The sequence below is a fragment of the Periplaneta americana genome, chromosome 8, assembly GCF_040183065.1.
Source record: "Periplaneta americana isolate PAMFEO1 chromosome 8, P.americana_PAMFEO1_priV1, whole genome shotgun sequence".
In the NCBI taxonomy this organism is placed as follows: Eukaryota; Metazoa; Arthropoda; class Insecta; order Blattodea; family Blattidae; genus Periplaneta; species Periplaneta americana.
Genome location: NC_091124.1, coordinates 94,668,792 through 94,682,854, shown reverse-complemented (window position 1 = coordinate 94,682,854; position 14,063 = coordinate 94,668,792). Strand labels below are relative to the sequence as shown.

Sequence of the window (14,063 nt, the reverse complement as noted above, 5' to 3'; positions counted from 1 at the left end):
CTAAATTGTACGACTAATAGAATTATTCAAGAAACGTTTTATTTAAGAGGAACTTGGATTTCTTTTTCTATTCCTGGCAAAATATAAAGCAAACGACGATGCCAATTTTATATCTTATTCTTTGAATTAAATAGGAAAAAGGATAAATTTAGTTTATGTTACTGATTTGAATTCTCAATACAGCGAGATAGCCACTTGAAATGGTATCGCCATGTACAATAATCTTCTTCCTTTCCTCTTTTCATTTAAGAACGAAGGATGGTCGAAACTTTCAAACGTAGCGTTCGTCTGTATTTCATCAGCAATAGAAAGAAAGATGAGCCAATACCTCTCTTGCGTAAAGAATCACCGATTCCTTTCCAGTTTGAAGCAGTGTGGCCCAATTCGACCAAATCTGGAGATATCGATAACTAAAAAGACAGCCGCATCTACAGCTAGCGCTACCGCTCTAGTTTTTTTTTATCCAAACTAGAGTCGTGCATAACCGGTTACGAAAGATAGAAAAGACATATTGCTACTGAACGCCTGGCGCTGTAGACAGTATATGAAGCTCTTGCTTCTCGCGGAGTGGTCCAATGTTCGGTTTAACAAATGTCCGAGTCTCTCTCGGTTGGACGGCTCTGGATCATGAACGACAGATAATATTGAGCGATCCAGGAGTTCCAAGAATCGTTACAAAGACGCGATTATCATCGTGTACCTTTCAATTAATATTTTCTCCTCTCTTCCCATTCATTCATTTATTCATTCATTCATTCATTCATTCATTCATTCATTCATTCATTCATTCATTCATTCATTCATTCAGCAATCCAGGTAATGCAACAGCACGCATCATGAAGCTACAATCATTAGGCTTAAGAGTGCTTTTATTTTTGTTAATAATTCTTTATCTCTCTAAAAACGATTTATTAGAGAAATAATAATACATCAACTTAGAATAATTAAAAGATATATAGGCTATATTAACAAATACTCTTTCAGAGGTAGCCTATGTATTTTGAGTTTAACGTATGAACGTTACAATAGTAAATGTGTACATATTTGCTCTTCTATTCCGTAAGTAATTGTAATTTATTTTATTCTTGTATTTGTTTACATGTCAGATTTCATCTATGCATTACGCTTATCTCCTTCGTTGTTACGATGTCCATTAGTTGATTTATATATTAATTATGAAGATAAATGTACCAAAGTGTCCAATCAATTATAATCCTATTTAAAGCTAACGTTTTTTTTTAATTAGGAAAAGTAAATTTCCTTCAATTATTGTTACTCCATTTGTGTAGTTACAAAATGTCATCAGAGTTCCTGTATGATGAAATGCGCTTGGTATTCTGTACTATATATCTGTGGTTCTGTCTAGTCAGGTGCAACCGCTTCAAGGCTGGATGTCTGAACGAATGTCCAGCCTCACAGGTTGATCTGCGACTGGTCGAATATTAACCGGTTCTAAGTGCTGTTCTGCAGCACTCTGATCCAAACAACCCGGCTTTGATCCCCGGCATGTCCTTTGAAATTTACAGTTCCAAATAGAGTTTTCATTGCAAAAGTTTTTTCTCGAGGTATTCCACTGTTTTTCTCTTTCATTCCATCAACACACTCCATCTTCTCCTCATGTCGTCTGTCGTCTGCAATATGCTAGCTAAAAATAAGCTGGGATGAAATCTTGGGGCTAGTACGGTTTTCGATGCTGATTTAAGGACTTGGGAATCACGACCTTCAAACTTACCAGGTTGTAGTCTAGGGTGGTATCTGCATCTGTCAAACTCACGCAAGAAGATTCGCCTCTCAGCATCGGATTCAAGAATACCAACCCGGCCATCTGTCGGACATTGACAATCATGGATGGGCGAAAATGAGCCAGTGTGATTCTAAGTGTATGAATTGAGTCCTCAAAAAGCCAGTCAGCCAGTGATTATAATAAATTGTTTCCATTCAGTTATAAAAATAATAATGTAACATAAATTTGTACTAAAATCTTCACACCTCACTTTTGCTGTTTATTATTACAATAATTTTGTATTGTTTTATATTGAAGTTCGCTGCTATGGCTCACTGGGTAACGAGTGCAGTTCATAATCAAGCGGTCCGTGGTTCGACTCCTCGTAAGCGTAATTTACCTCCATTACACAAGACTGGTAGTTTTCTCCTTATCTTACACTTGTGACATCTCCGCAGTGGCTCTGCATCATGTTGACCACAGAGTCAGCGAGACGCGCAGTGTAAGAAAGTCAAGGGTTACGTTCACTTCATTGGAGTGTAAATCGGTAAAAGTAAAAGGAGATTAAACACGAAAACTAAAGAAAGAGTTTATGACTGCTATGAAGGAAATTATGCCACTGTTTTACGGCTTGTGTTTATTTTCCGCGATAAGGCTGAAGCTAATTTAAAGAAATGGTCAGAAACGACATCCAATAAACTACTTACGACACCGATAGTTCTCAGAATATTTGGTTTATCGTAAGTGCATAAAGTAAATACTTCGAGTTACATTATCACGTTGCAAAGAAACTTATTGTTTCATTGTGTTGTTTACTCCTACTAGAAATGTTCTGTTATCTTTTAAAAGAAACAACACGTGTCATTCAGGTGAAATACGGCAAAATGCAGCTGCAGCCCGCAGGCTTTACCTGCAGTGGTTTGAGAGTGATGTTAATAAATAATAATAATAATAATAATAATTATTATTATTATTATTATTATTATTATTATTATTATTATTATTATTACAAGCTATACATCTCTTATAGTATATTTAGCCATGGGTATTAGAGACCGGCGAATCCTCCTTCAAACCTGCCCATGATTGTTACTTCGTGAGTGGGCTACGCAAGTCTTCTCTTCTCTTCTCTTCTCTTCTCTTCTCTTCTCTTCTCTTCTCTTCTCTTCTCTTCTCTTCTCTTCTCTTCTCTTCTCTTCTCTTCTCTTTTCTCTCTTCTCTCTCCTCTCTCCTCTCCTCTAGTCACAAGTTACGAAATGTTACTATTTTGTTGAGTCAGATACACTCTGTAGGAATATGAAATGTATAATATTGTCTTATTATTTTATGAAATTCTGTAGCACAATAAATAGTAAAACTGTGTTTCTTTAATCAAGAATTATTTCTTGAGTCAAATACACTTTGTAGAAAAATGAAATGTATAATATTTACCTTATTGTTTTATGAAATTCTGTAGTGCAATAAATTGTAAAACTGTGTTTCTGTAATCAAGAATTATCTGCTGTTATTTCTTGAGTCAGATACATTTTGCAGAAAAATGAAATGTGTAATATTTATCTTATTGGTTTATGAAATTCTGTAGTGCAATAAATTGTAAAACTATGTTACTTTAATCAAGAATTTTCTGCCGTGTTGGACCAGAAAATAAAGATTTTTTTGAAGTGGCTAAATAGCCAATGAACGTAGATTTCAAACTAATACTGTTTTATCTTAACCAGCGTAAACTGGCTTCCATGAATGTAAGTCACTCCATAATATGAGCATACAGGCAGGTTTTCTCGGGTCCTGCCTGGACTGGACTTATAAAACCTGGGCTGAATGGGCCAGTCCTAGATTTTAACTTGCTGTGCAGCTGCGCCAGAACCCAAACCTGATGGGAGGCAGTTACGGGAATGAGTCTTGTCTCATTTGCTGGTCTCTACACTCTACACCAGATGTCATTGGGGCAGACCATAACAAGGGTCACGATGCATATCATGTTATCGCTGCACTCCCATTGGTTGCCCAGTCCCTACTTCCTCCTCCAATATTTCAAAGAAGTCGGCGCCTATGCTAGTGGACATTATCAAATTTAGTTGACAAAGCCATGTGCATTTGAAAGTACAGAATGGAAATCTATACAATGAGATGCAGCTCTGGTACCCGCACCCATTCATGGAGCAACTATGTGTTGAAGAGAACCAGGAACAAAAGATGCAAAACCGTTTGGTTGTCTTGTGGAAACAAAGCATAAACAACATAAACCATATCAGTGGTGAAGCTCTTAAAAGATTTTGAGGCTTAGCCTACACCAAAAAATTGAGTTATTATACCTAGTTACAGCAGGCCTATAAGTTCGTAATAATGATGTATCATAACACTTGGTTGCACTCCAGTCCTTCCATATATTAAGTTCACTGTTGGCAGTCATTCCAGAATTGAGAGTTCAGTGCAAGGATTGTGGCAGAAGCCTCTAAAGGCATGGCTACGACCTTAACTCGCAAGGTTGAGAAGGAGATCGGAGTGGGAGTATCGATTCATTACATCTCCGTACAAAACAAGGCTAGCTTTCCAATAATATGTCGCGCTATATTGGTGTTCTTTGATGTGCTGCGTTGTTGAGTGTTAGCTTAATTGAAAGTACATGCGTGTGTGTGTGTGTGTGTGTTACATATTAATTGTGTGTAAAATGGCTCATACTGAGATAACACTGAGCTCATTATTTGTGGAATTAAAAGAGAAACCGTTTTCAAGTTGGATGTATGAAGCAAAATGTGCTTACAAAGATAGCAGATCGACACCACATTTATATAATAAAATAATTTGTGAGGTCCACATTACATGAATGTAATTCCTGACATGAAATATATATGCATATTAAAATAGCGAATAGAGGAAGACAAAATAGAAATTTTCATTTTTCATGATATAAGAAATATCTTTGGTTAACAGAGTGCTCTGAGACAAATAAGTTATATTGTTTTCTATTTGGGGGTGAAAATGAGTGGACATCATTATCTTATGGGGTCTTTGGGGTAAAATTAAAAATAAAACAAAATAAAAAAGAAAGGAATAAAACTACGATAGGGGGAAGAAAAGAAGAGAAAACAAGGGAAATAAAAGTGGTGAGAAAACTAAATGCCACGATAGAGAACAGAAAACTTCAGTGCTCTCATTTGCTTAAAGAATAAGGACGTGCTGCGATTATTTTTCATGTATGTATCTGGTACTCAGTCCTGAGTCAACTAATGAAAAAGATTCCTTTCTGTTTCTGTTATACACAAATTTCGTACCTTGGTTAGTACGAATTTTAGGTTTTAGTGCATTAATCAGACCTATCTTGCGTATTTGTTACGAATCTTTATTACTCGTATATATCTTTCTTCCATGTTGAATCTTTCGTACATTACTACTTTCAACACTTGAATATAAATAACTGATCAAATGGCCATTTTACTCGTGTTAATCGTGTAAGCATATGCGGCTTACAACTGTTTCGGTGCTTCTTCACACCATCCTCAGAGCCTACTCTACATTTCTTCACTATCATAAGTGTCCTGTGCTGTAGCATCATCATATAAGGTAACATGTCAGCATGTTACAGAATACGTACTGGTTCAAGTCCTCGTGTAAAAGGAATCTTCTCATGAAATTTCAGTCAGTGCATAGGACTGTTGCCGCCCACCCAGCATCATGAAGAATTTGGAGAGCTACAATAAGTATCAAAATCCACTTTCAGAATCCAGCTATAATGGCTGGGTGGGAGGGGGGGGAGATCATCATACTGACCACAATATCACCATTCTGATTGGATAATTGTTCGCCTTTGCTGAGGCTTGTAGACATGAGGCCAGCTGGTCAGTCTTGGCCCTTCATGGGCTGTTCACGCCATAAACGAACTATCATGTGCAGTGATCTTTGTCATGCAGTCAGAATGTTGCTAGTCACAATTATGGATAATAATTAATTAATAACATTTTTTTTAAACACGTTAATTTTTAGAGTAATAATTGAGGGGCTCACAGCCAGAGTGGACTAAGTCCACCAGTGGTCAGTTTGTGGATTAATACAATCTCGGATGAAAAAAACAAACAAACCAAGTCCATAACTCATTTGTTACTCCACAGAGGGCAGCATTTCCTATGGAAGGTGAAGGTTGCTAAGCATGAGCCAGGAACTTTAAGACTCAATTTCTCAAAATTATTCCATCTGGTTATGAACCCCTCAATTATGTAAAACTGGTCAGAATGGGGAATAAAGAAGACACACTGGTAATATATTATTCACATTTATATTCGAAAATAAGTTATGAAACAACTACATTTCATTTTAAGAATAAAATACCAGTACGATTTTCTGTCTTTCAACTAAGTTCTGCAACCATGATTACAAAAATTGAAATTTCACTGCTTAACATTAGATAATATTCAATCTCATTTTTGCAATCCCATCAGCAGGCGTTGTTATTCTTGCTTTCTTCCTCCTTCTGCATCTCTTGCATGCGATTTGCAATGTCTTCCTTGAGATGACCTGCTTGTATCATATAATTGCGCATATTGTCCACAATATTAGGAGGGAACTTTTCAGGATTTTCTTCCATATAATGATACACAAAAAGATCTGCCCCAGTAATGATGAAACGTTGTGTGAATACCACCACCACTGCTCCTGAAAACCATAATAATTAAGTAAATCATTAATAGTGGTTTGGTGTCTTTATTGAAAGAATCTTTTGGACGCATAATTAGTTAATCTGCCAGAACATTACCTTTCTATTCCATAAACCCAAGTTCAAATCCCAGCTACCCAAGTGACCAAAAACTGCATTGGTACACATTTATCAAGACACTACCGTCTCCTCTCACCTTTCACCATTTATTTGTAATAATTCTTATCATTTGTATTTGGTACTATTGCAGTAGCAACAGATAACTGTTGTGCAGCAGACAAGATATGACAAGAACTCTCAGATAGGAGAGAGCCGCTAATGGGGAGTAAAGCTTTGGTTTTTCCGAACCGACACATGTCGTGTGGGGTGCAAGCCCTGCCTCGCACAAATCCAGATTACACAAGAGTTAGTGAGTGGTTTCTATAACTGCGAGATGCGAGGTCTGCGCACCTCGCAGCCATAGAAACCACTCACCCCGCATGTTGCATGTGCCGGTTCAGAAAAACCAAGGCTTTAAGATGTGGGGACAGGCAGGAGCGGTTCTGATGCTACTATCTAGCATGAAAACATACACTACAAGGTTGTTTCAAGACTTACCTGTTATGTATTTGAATTATACTAGTTCGATGCCAAGCTACAGGAGTATCGCACAGAAAGTGAAAAAGAGACAACAAAATGCCAATGCAAAGACTTCTTTCTAAATTACCAGGAAAAAAAAGACCAAAGAAGAAAACAAAAACAAATGTTGACGAATTCAGTTGTGTCCTACTGTCCTACGAAAACTGTTGAAGTGCACTCCACAGCAACTTTCACTCAATTGTCGAGACTACTATCCCCACTTAACCACAACTGCAGTTTGCCACAGCGCATCCGAAAGTAATGGTCCTGCACCACACCATCTCCCTTAGGAGAGATAAGATTCATATGACGAATTTACTTTAACTGTGGTGGTGGTGGTGGCGGTGGCGGTGGTGGTTTCTAATGCCAGGCGTTTGACAATAAAGTCATTTGACCTCTTGCACCCCAATATTTTTCAAATATATTATCATGGTCAGACACTGAGGCACAGATTTCGAGGTGTTCCGAATCCATTTCTTGGTTTGAGTTGCACAATGGGCAGTTAGGGGACTGATATATTCCAATTCTATGCAGGTGTTTGGCCAACAGTTGTGGCCTGTTGCCAATCTAAATGCAGTTACAGACGATTTTCGTGCTAAATCGGGAATTAACTGTGGATTATGACGCAGAGAGTTCCATTTTTTCCCTTGAGATTGTTATCAAATTTTGTTTGTTGAAGTTTAAGTATGTAGATTTAATAAATCTTTTCACAGAGTAATATGTAGATTTACTAACAGGTCTGCAAGTAGCAGTGCTGCCCTTCTTTGCTAAAGCATCAGCATTCTCGTTTCCCAGGATTCCACAATGGGATGGTATCCATTGGAATACAATTCTTTTATTGAGTGTTATTAATTGAGAGAGCATTTTAGTTATTTCGCTGTTTGAGAAGAAGGTGTATGTCTGGAGACTATTGATAGAATAGCTGCTTTAGAGTTTGAAAATATAACTGCATTCTTAAATTTACTTATATGGTATAGAAGATTCCTGAGACTTTCACTTATTGCGATGATTTCTCCATCAAAACTTGTTGTTCCATATCCAAGAGATCTATAAAGTGAGAAGAGACAGCACGTAACACCTGCACCTGCACCGGCATCTTGTTACCTGGAGATCAAGGATCCGCTGGTGTATAAATGAAGCCAGTTTTATAGAGGGTACCAAATATTAATTGTCTCTAAAGACAATTGTTTCATTATTTCAGTGTTTACTTCTGATTTCAGTACCAGTATGTCTTCTGTTAAATTTAGATTATACTCTATATTTAATAGAGTTAAAGGGTTTGGTTTCATTTGTAAAGTAAATAAAAGTAAAACAACACAAATAATTGGATATAGGTCTACCAGTATATGTTCAAGCAAGTTTAAACAGATAATGAAGTTTACTAATTCTTTATACGTAAAACAGAAAGTAACACGTAAATGTGTACTAAAACCCGTCTCTTGCTCATACCAATGTAAAGATCAACTGGCGTGTAATATTCTGGGTCGTCCATGTTTGTGCCAGGCTTCGGTATACGAGTTGATCTCAAGTACGTTCCTTCCATGAAACCAGAATTGCGTTGTGGAATTTCGCTGATTGTAATAGAACAGTCGGACAAAGAGTAGCTGAATACAAACTTGCGATCCTTATCTTCAGGATGTACCCAGTCCATGACAGCTTCATAACGAAGGTACTGTAATGAATACAATATGTTTTGTGTTATATTATATCTCTTTAGATCTGGAGTTGGGATTGCAAAATTATGTGCCAGTTCCCAGACTAAAGAATTGAATTTCATGTGTTAAAACATTTATATATACAGGGTGTTAAAAATATTCAATATTTTAGGAGGTGCTAGTATGCACCAAAACAAGAAAATAGTGTCTAATAAATATGGGTCCTACTACATATACTTTCTGAGATCTGAACACTTCTTCATAGGAGGTGCTCAATCTGAACTCCATTCATGGCAATGCATTCCTCTGCCCTTTGGCTTAAGGAATCACGCACTCTTTGAAATTGACCTGGTTCCTTCATATGTCCCCATAACCAAACGTTTAGGGGATTTAGGTTTGGGTAACGAGCAGGCCAGGGTGTGGGGCTTCCCCAATCAATGCAGTGGTCCTGAAATGTCAATGTCAGGTGTTCACGCACAGGGTGGAGAAAATGTGCTGGCGCACCATCGTGCACGAACCACATCTGTAGTCCTGCTGATATGGGACAGTCTCCAGCAAGGCAGGCAATACTCTAATAAGAAAGTCCTAAAAATCTCTGTGGTAGCACGTATGGCCCTTAATCTATCACCAAGAACACCTGCCCATACGTTGATTGAGAATCGGTACTGATGCCTTGTTTTTTCAACTGCATGGAAATTTTCATCAGCCCACACATGCTGATTACGAAAATTCACAACACCATCTCTGCCTACTCTGCTCATATCCGCAACCAGATTTTTGTTTTCAGTATTCCTTGCAACATATCAGTATTACATGCCAAGGGTTACTGTATGATTTTCTGGTAGTCTGCTGTATTGTAGGGCAGAGAAATGCACTGCCATGAATGGACGTCACATTGAGCAGCTCCTATGAACAAGTGTTCAGATCTCAGAAAGTATGTGTTGTAGGACCCATGTTTATTAGACATTATTTTCTTATTTTGATGCATACTATCACCTCCTAAAATAATGGATACTTTTTTTAACACCTTTTATAAAATAGTATAAAGGAAATTAGATAATCTTGTATTAAGGCAAATACATAATATTTTCAAATTATAATCATTTAAAACCATACCAACTTGGGTTTTGCCTGGTTTCCCCAAGTCCCTCCAAAGGAATTAAGGGACAATACCTCTTACAAAAGGCCACGATATGCCAGTGTTTAGCATGGCTTTAAAGAAGGTGACACTATGCAACTAATATGAATAATACAGAAAGTGTGGTGGCGATCATTTCAAGAACTTCAAAATGGAATAGGATTTAACATAGGGCCCATTTAAGAACTTAAATTATAAAAATTATAAACAACCTCTTAGCATGCAACATAATTTAAAAAATATACAAACACACAAAAAACATCCAAATGAAATTCTCAACACACAACTCAATTTCAGAACACACATACTCTTTGACTCCACATTACACTACACAAACAGACCCCCACAGAAAACAAAACATAAGGCGCCAAGGCCAGCAACAACCAGTTCTGATGATGGCCAATAGCAGGCCGAAACATGTTAACAAGGTACTGTAACATATAAATTTAACACGTGAAAGACACATAATACGTTTTCCGAAGTCATATAGTGTTAAAAGTTGTGTAATCAAGATGTATAATTTAAAAATTACATTAGTAGAAAATTATTAATGTCATGCACCGTAACATCATGGCCTAACACATCATACCTAGCACATGCGTTATGGATGTGTGCTGGTTTCAGTCCTCATGGAAGAGGCATTTTCTCATGAAATTCGTGCTATGAGGGACTGGTCCCCACTCAGCATCAAGCAGTAATGAATTTGAGGAGTTACGAAAGGTAGCAAAATTCAGTTACAAAAACCAGCTCTAATGGCCGGAGTGATAATCGTGCTAAACACACGTCTTGGGATTCTGTGAACAGGGATTGCTCTTGAGGAACTCTAGACATCATCTTGTAAGATCCAAAATTGCTGCCGCATTAAGAACTAAGGGCTGGATAATAGAAGAAGAAATCTCCTGTCTAGCAGAAAATGGGTCAACGAGACGAGTAGATATTTTAGCGTACAATGCTGACACTAAACAGGGCATCATTGTGGACCCCACGTTACGTTTTGAAGTAGGATGTCATCAGTCAGCCGAGGTCCACCTTGAGAAGAAGTCGATCTATGAGCCTACAGTCAACTATTTCAAGCTGAAATATGCCTTAATTGACGTTGAGGTATTCGGCTTGCTCATAGGTGCTCGAGGGACTATACCAGCTTTTTTCGAAGAATTTCGACGGAAATTTGTTCTGCCAACATCTTTGAGGGATGACATTGTGATAATTGTGTCAAAAAAATCCTGCCAAATCCTAATTAATCACATGGTGCCACATTAATAGCAACTGTAATGTTTCACGCCCTTTTCTTTGTTTCCCTTTTTTAAAATTCAATATCTATGTTTACATATATATAATAATTTTTTTCAGGATATATTGAGTCCGTAAGGGCTACCCTCAATGGGGGGCAGTTTAGTATTATTATTCATTCTAGTTGGATGATTGTTCAAAATCTCTACTGAGGCATGTGAACGTGAGGCTAGCAATCAGCTGGTCGGCCTTGGCTCTTCATGAGCTGTCGCACCACAGATTTATTATTATTATTATTATTATTATTATTATTATTATTATTATTATTATTATTATTACTATTATTATTATTACTATTATTATTATTATTATTATTACTATTATTATTATTACTATTATTATTATTATTATTATTACTATTATTATTATTACTATTATTATTATTATTATTATTATTATTATTATTATTATTATTATTATTATTATCACTAGCATTAGCAGCAGCAGCAGACAAATAAATAGAGTTGTTATACATGAAATATTAGGAGTAAATTACAAATAAACAGAAAATAAAGATTATATAAGGTAATGACTTACTTTGCTAGCATTGATGACATATCGTACAACATCTTTCTTTGGAGGAACAGGAATTGTGACTGTAAGACATGATTGAAGTGAGTCCTCAGGGCTTCCAAATCCAAGATGTGGTGGAATAGGCTGAAAGATATCTGAACCTTAATAAATTCGTATTTTGATACAGTACTGTTTAACAAAGCATAATATTGCCACTTGCAATACACTAACCTAATGAGAAATACATATCAACTATGCTTTGTACATGCACGAAACCAGCAGCAGCAACTCTGATACTTAGTTTATAGATTTCACCAAAGAAATATAGGTTCCATTTCTGAAGAAACCTGTGGTATTTAAAATGCAAAGCAAATAAATGCTATGTGTTTTATACGTAGATATTTCTTTCATTCTCATTCCATCATTGCTTTATTATCAACTGATTGTTTTAAAAGCATTTTCTGTTTTAAAATACTAAATGAAGGATGACAATAACTAATTATTCACTTACAGGTGCAGGAGGAGAAGGCTTTTTCTCAAATACTTCTATCGCATTTCCCTGGACAATGTTAAGAACTTCCTTAAAATATTTCCTTGTGAATGAATCTGTGTCATAGATGAGAAACCTAAAAAAAAAAAACAGTATTATCGGAAAGTTAATATTTACTAAAAAAATTAAATTTCTAAATTTAGAATTTTTTACTCAAACATAAATTGTAAATTTGACGCAGTTATATCAGTGAAACAGTAATGAAGTCTACAGAAATGGAACTTAATTTGATATGCTTGAAAGGTTAAAAATTCTTACTGAAATAAAGAAGACCATTTCTTTCATTTTTTCCTACTTTACGTATGACATCACACAGCTCTAATATCTGCCCATCTGTTATAAAATCATTACATTAAAGTAGTAAACATAGTTATCAATTAATCGTTTTTAAATAATTGTCTTAGCTCTCAAGAAAAAATTCAATTTAGAATATGTGATTACTTCAGGAAAAGGGTGGCATGTATTTTATAGACTAGAGCAGCCAGATCCTGAAATCCGCCTCTGGATACAGATTTCCATTTCAGATACTATTCATTACTGTACTGTGCTACAGTCTTAAACTTCTATTACAAATAACATTACCTTCTTCCCATAATGAAAATAGTTTCTCCGACCAAGAAATCTTGTGGTGTGTAATAAGAGGTCACTTCTTCATCTGATATTTCCATTGTAATAGATGGGAAGTCAACTGTACAAAATGACGAAAATAATTATTAAATAATGTATTTAAAATTTATATAATAGGGAAACATTATAAATCTAGAATATTATGTTTTAAATCATGTGGCATGGAAATTCTTAATGTTCCTACCAGATTTTGTAAAGAGGAACCAGTAGTAAGGGGAAGCGAGAAATACACTATCGAAATCGTTCTATTTTTAGCATAAACGATACAGTGTGAACACGGTACTAAAATTAGAATGCAACACTGCACAATCCAGTCTATAAATCACGAGTACACTTTGCTAGGAAGTAACCTTATGATTAATACTTAGAAAACTGAAAATTTTGATCGAATTTACCCCATGTGACGGTACTGAATTTGTTTATATCAATGCCACCAGGTTGTCTTTCAACATTTCTGGTCTTCTTGGAAGATGGAGTTACATTACCCTGATGATGTGATAGAATGACTACATATGATTACGTGGTGCCAGGAGAGGTCTTAAATTAAACTTAACCTAAATTCCAGACCTTGGAAGAATACGGGAATAATTTCCTTTAAGGAAAAATTCCTATGCTCTTACTGGGAATCGAACCCGGGATCTCATTAACAGAAGCCAGGAGCTCTGGCCACTAGACCATGAGACTGATCGATCTACTGAAATTAGGTGCAAATGTTTTACGCACGATTTTACTGCTTTTAAGGTACTGTGCTGATAAATTGACGATAAAAAAATGATCCTATACCTTCACATTCAGAACAATCTTTATATCATCATTGTACGCACTTGGCACATAGTAGGTATTCATATTCGGAATAAATGTTGACTGCCATTTTGCTATTTATAAACCATGAAAATTTGTTAACAGTTTTCTTTTAGTTACTTTCTTTTTCCAAGTTTATAATTATAAAATAATTATTTTGTCTCATTACAAAATTACTATTCATTTCGGAATATGTATTAGGCCTATATGTCTTTATCGTGTTAAATTTTACTGTACTTGGTTAACATGTTTCAGCCTGCTATTGGTCTCCTTCAGAACTGGTTGTTGTTGGTCTTGCACCTTTTGTTTTGTTTTCTGTAGGGGTGTGTTTGAGTAGTTAATGTGGAGTCAAAGAGTGTGTGTGTTCTGAAATTGAGTTGTGTGTTGAGAATTTTATTTGGATGTGTTTTTGTGTGTCTGTATATTTCGTATTGTTCTAGTGTGTTTAGTTTCTGGCTTTTTGGTTGGATGTGTAGAATTTCCATGTCCGTGTTGATGTC

General features: G+C 36.1%; 1 protein-coding gene across 2 annotated transcripts in view; it reads right to left on the bottom strand.

Annotated features, from left to right (window-relative positions):
• Positions 1–5,974: 5,974 nt before the first annotated feature.
• LOC138704894 (EF-hand domain-containing protein 1-like) overlaps positions 5,975–14,063 on the bottom strand; it is a 28,414-nt gene continuing 20,325 nt past the window's right edge. The window contains exons 7-11 of one of the 2 annotated variants that reach the window (XM_069833287.1): positions 12,718–12,823; positions 12,097–12,211; positions 11,610–11,729; positions 8,439–8,661; positions 5,975–6,370 (exon numbers count right to left, since the gene is read on the bottom strand). In XM_069833287.1, coding sequence (XP_069689388.1) covers positions 6,153–6,370; positions 8,439–8,661; positions 11,610–11,729; positions 12,097–12,211; positions 12,718–12,823 — 782 coding nt within the window. In that variant the 3' untranslated portion in view covers positions 5,975–6,152. The remainder of the gene's footprint in view (positions 6,371–8,438; positions 8,662–11,609; positions 11,730–12,096; positions 12,212–12,717; positions 12,824–14,063) is intronic. The other variant, XM_069833288.1, reaches the window with a different exon arrangement.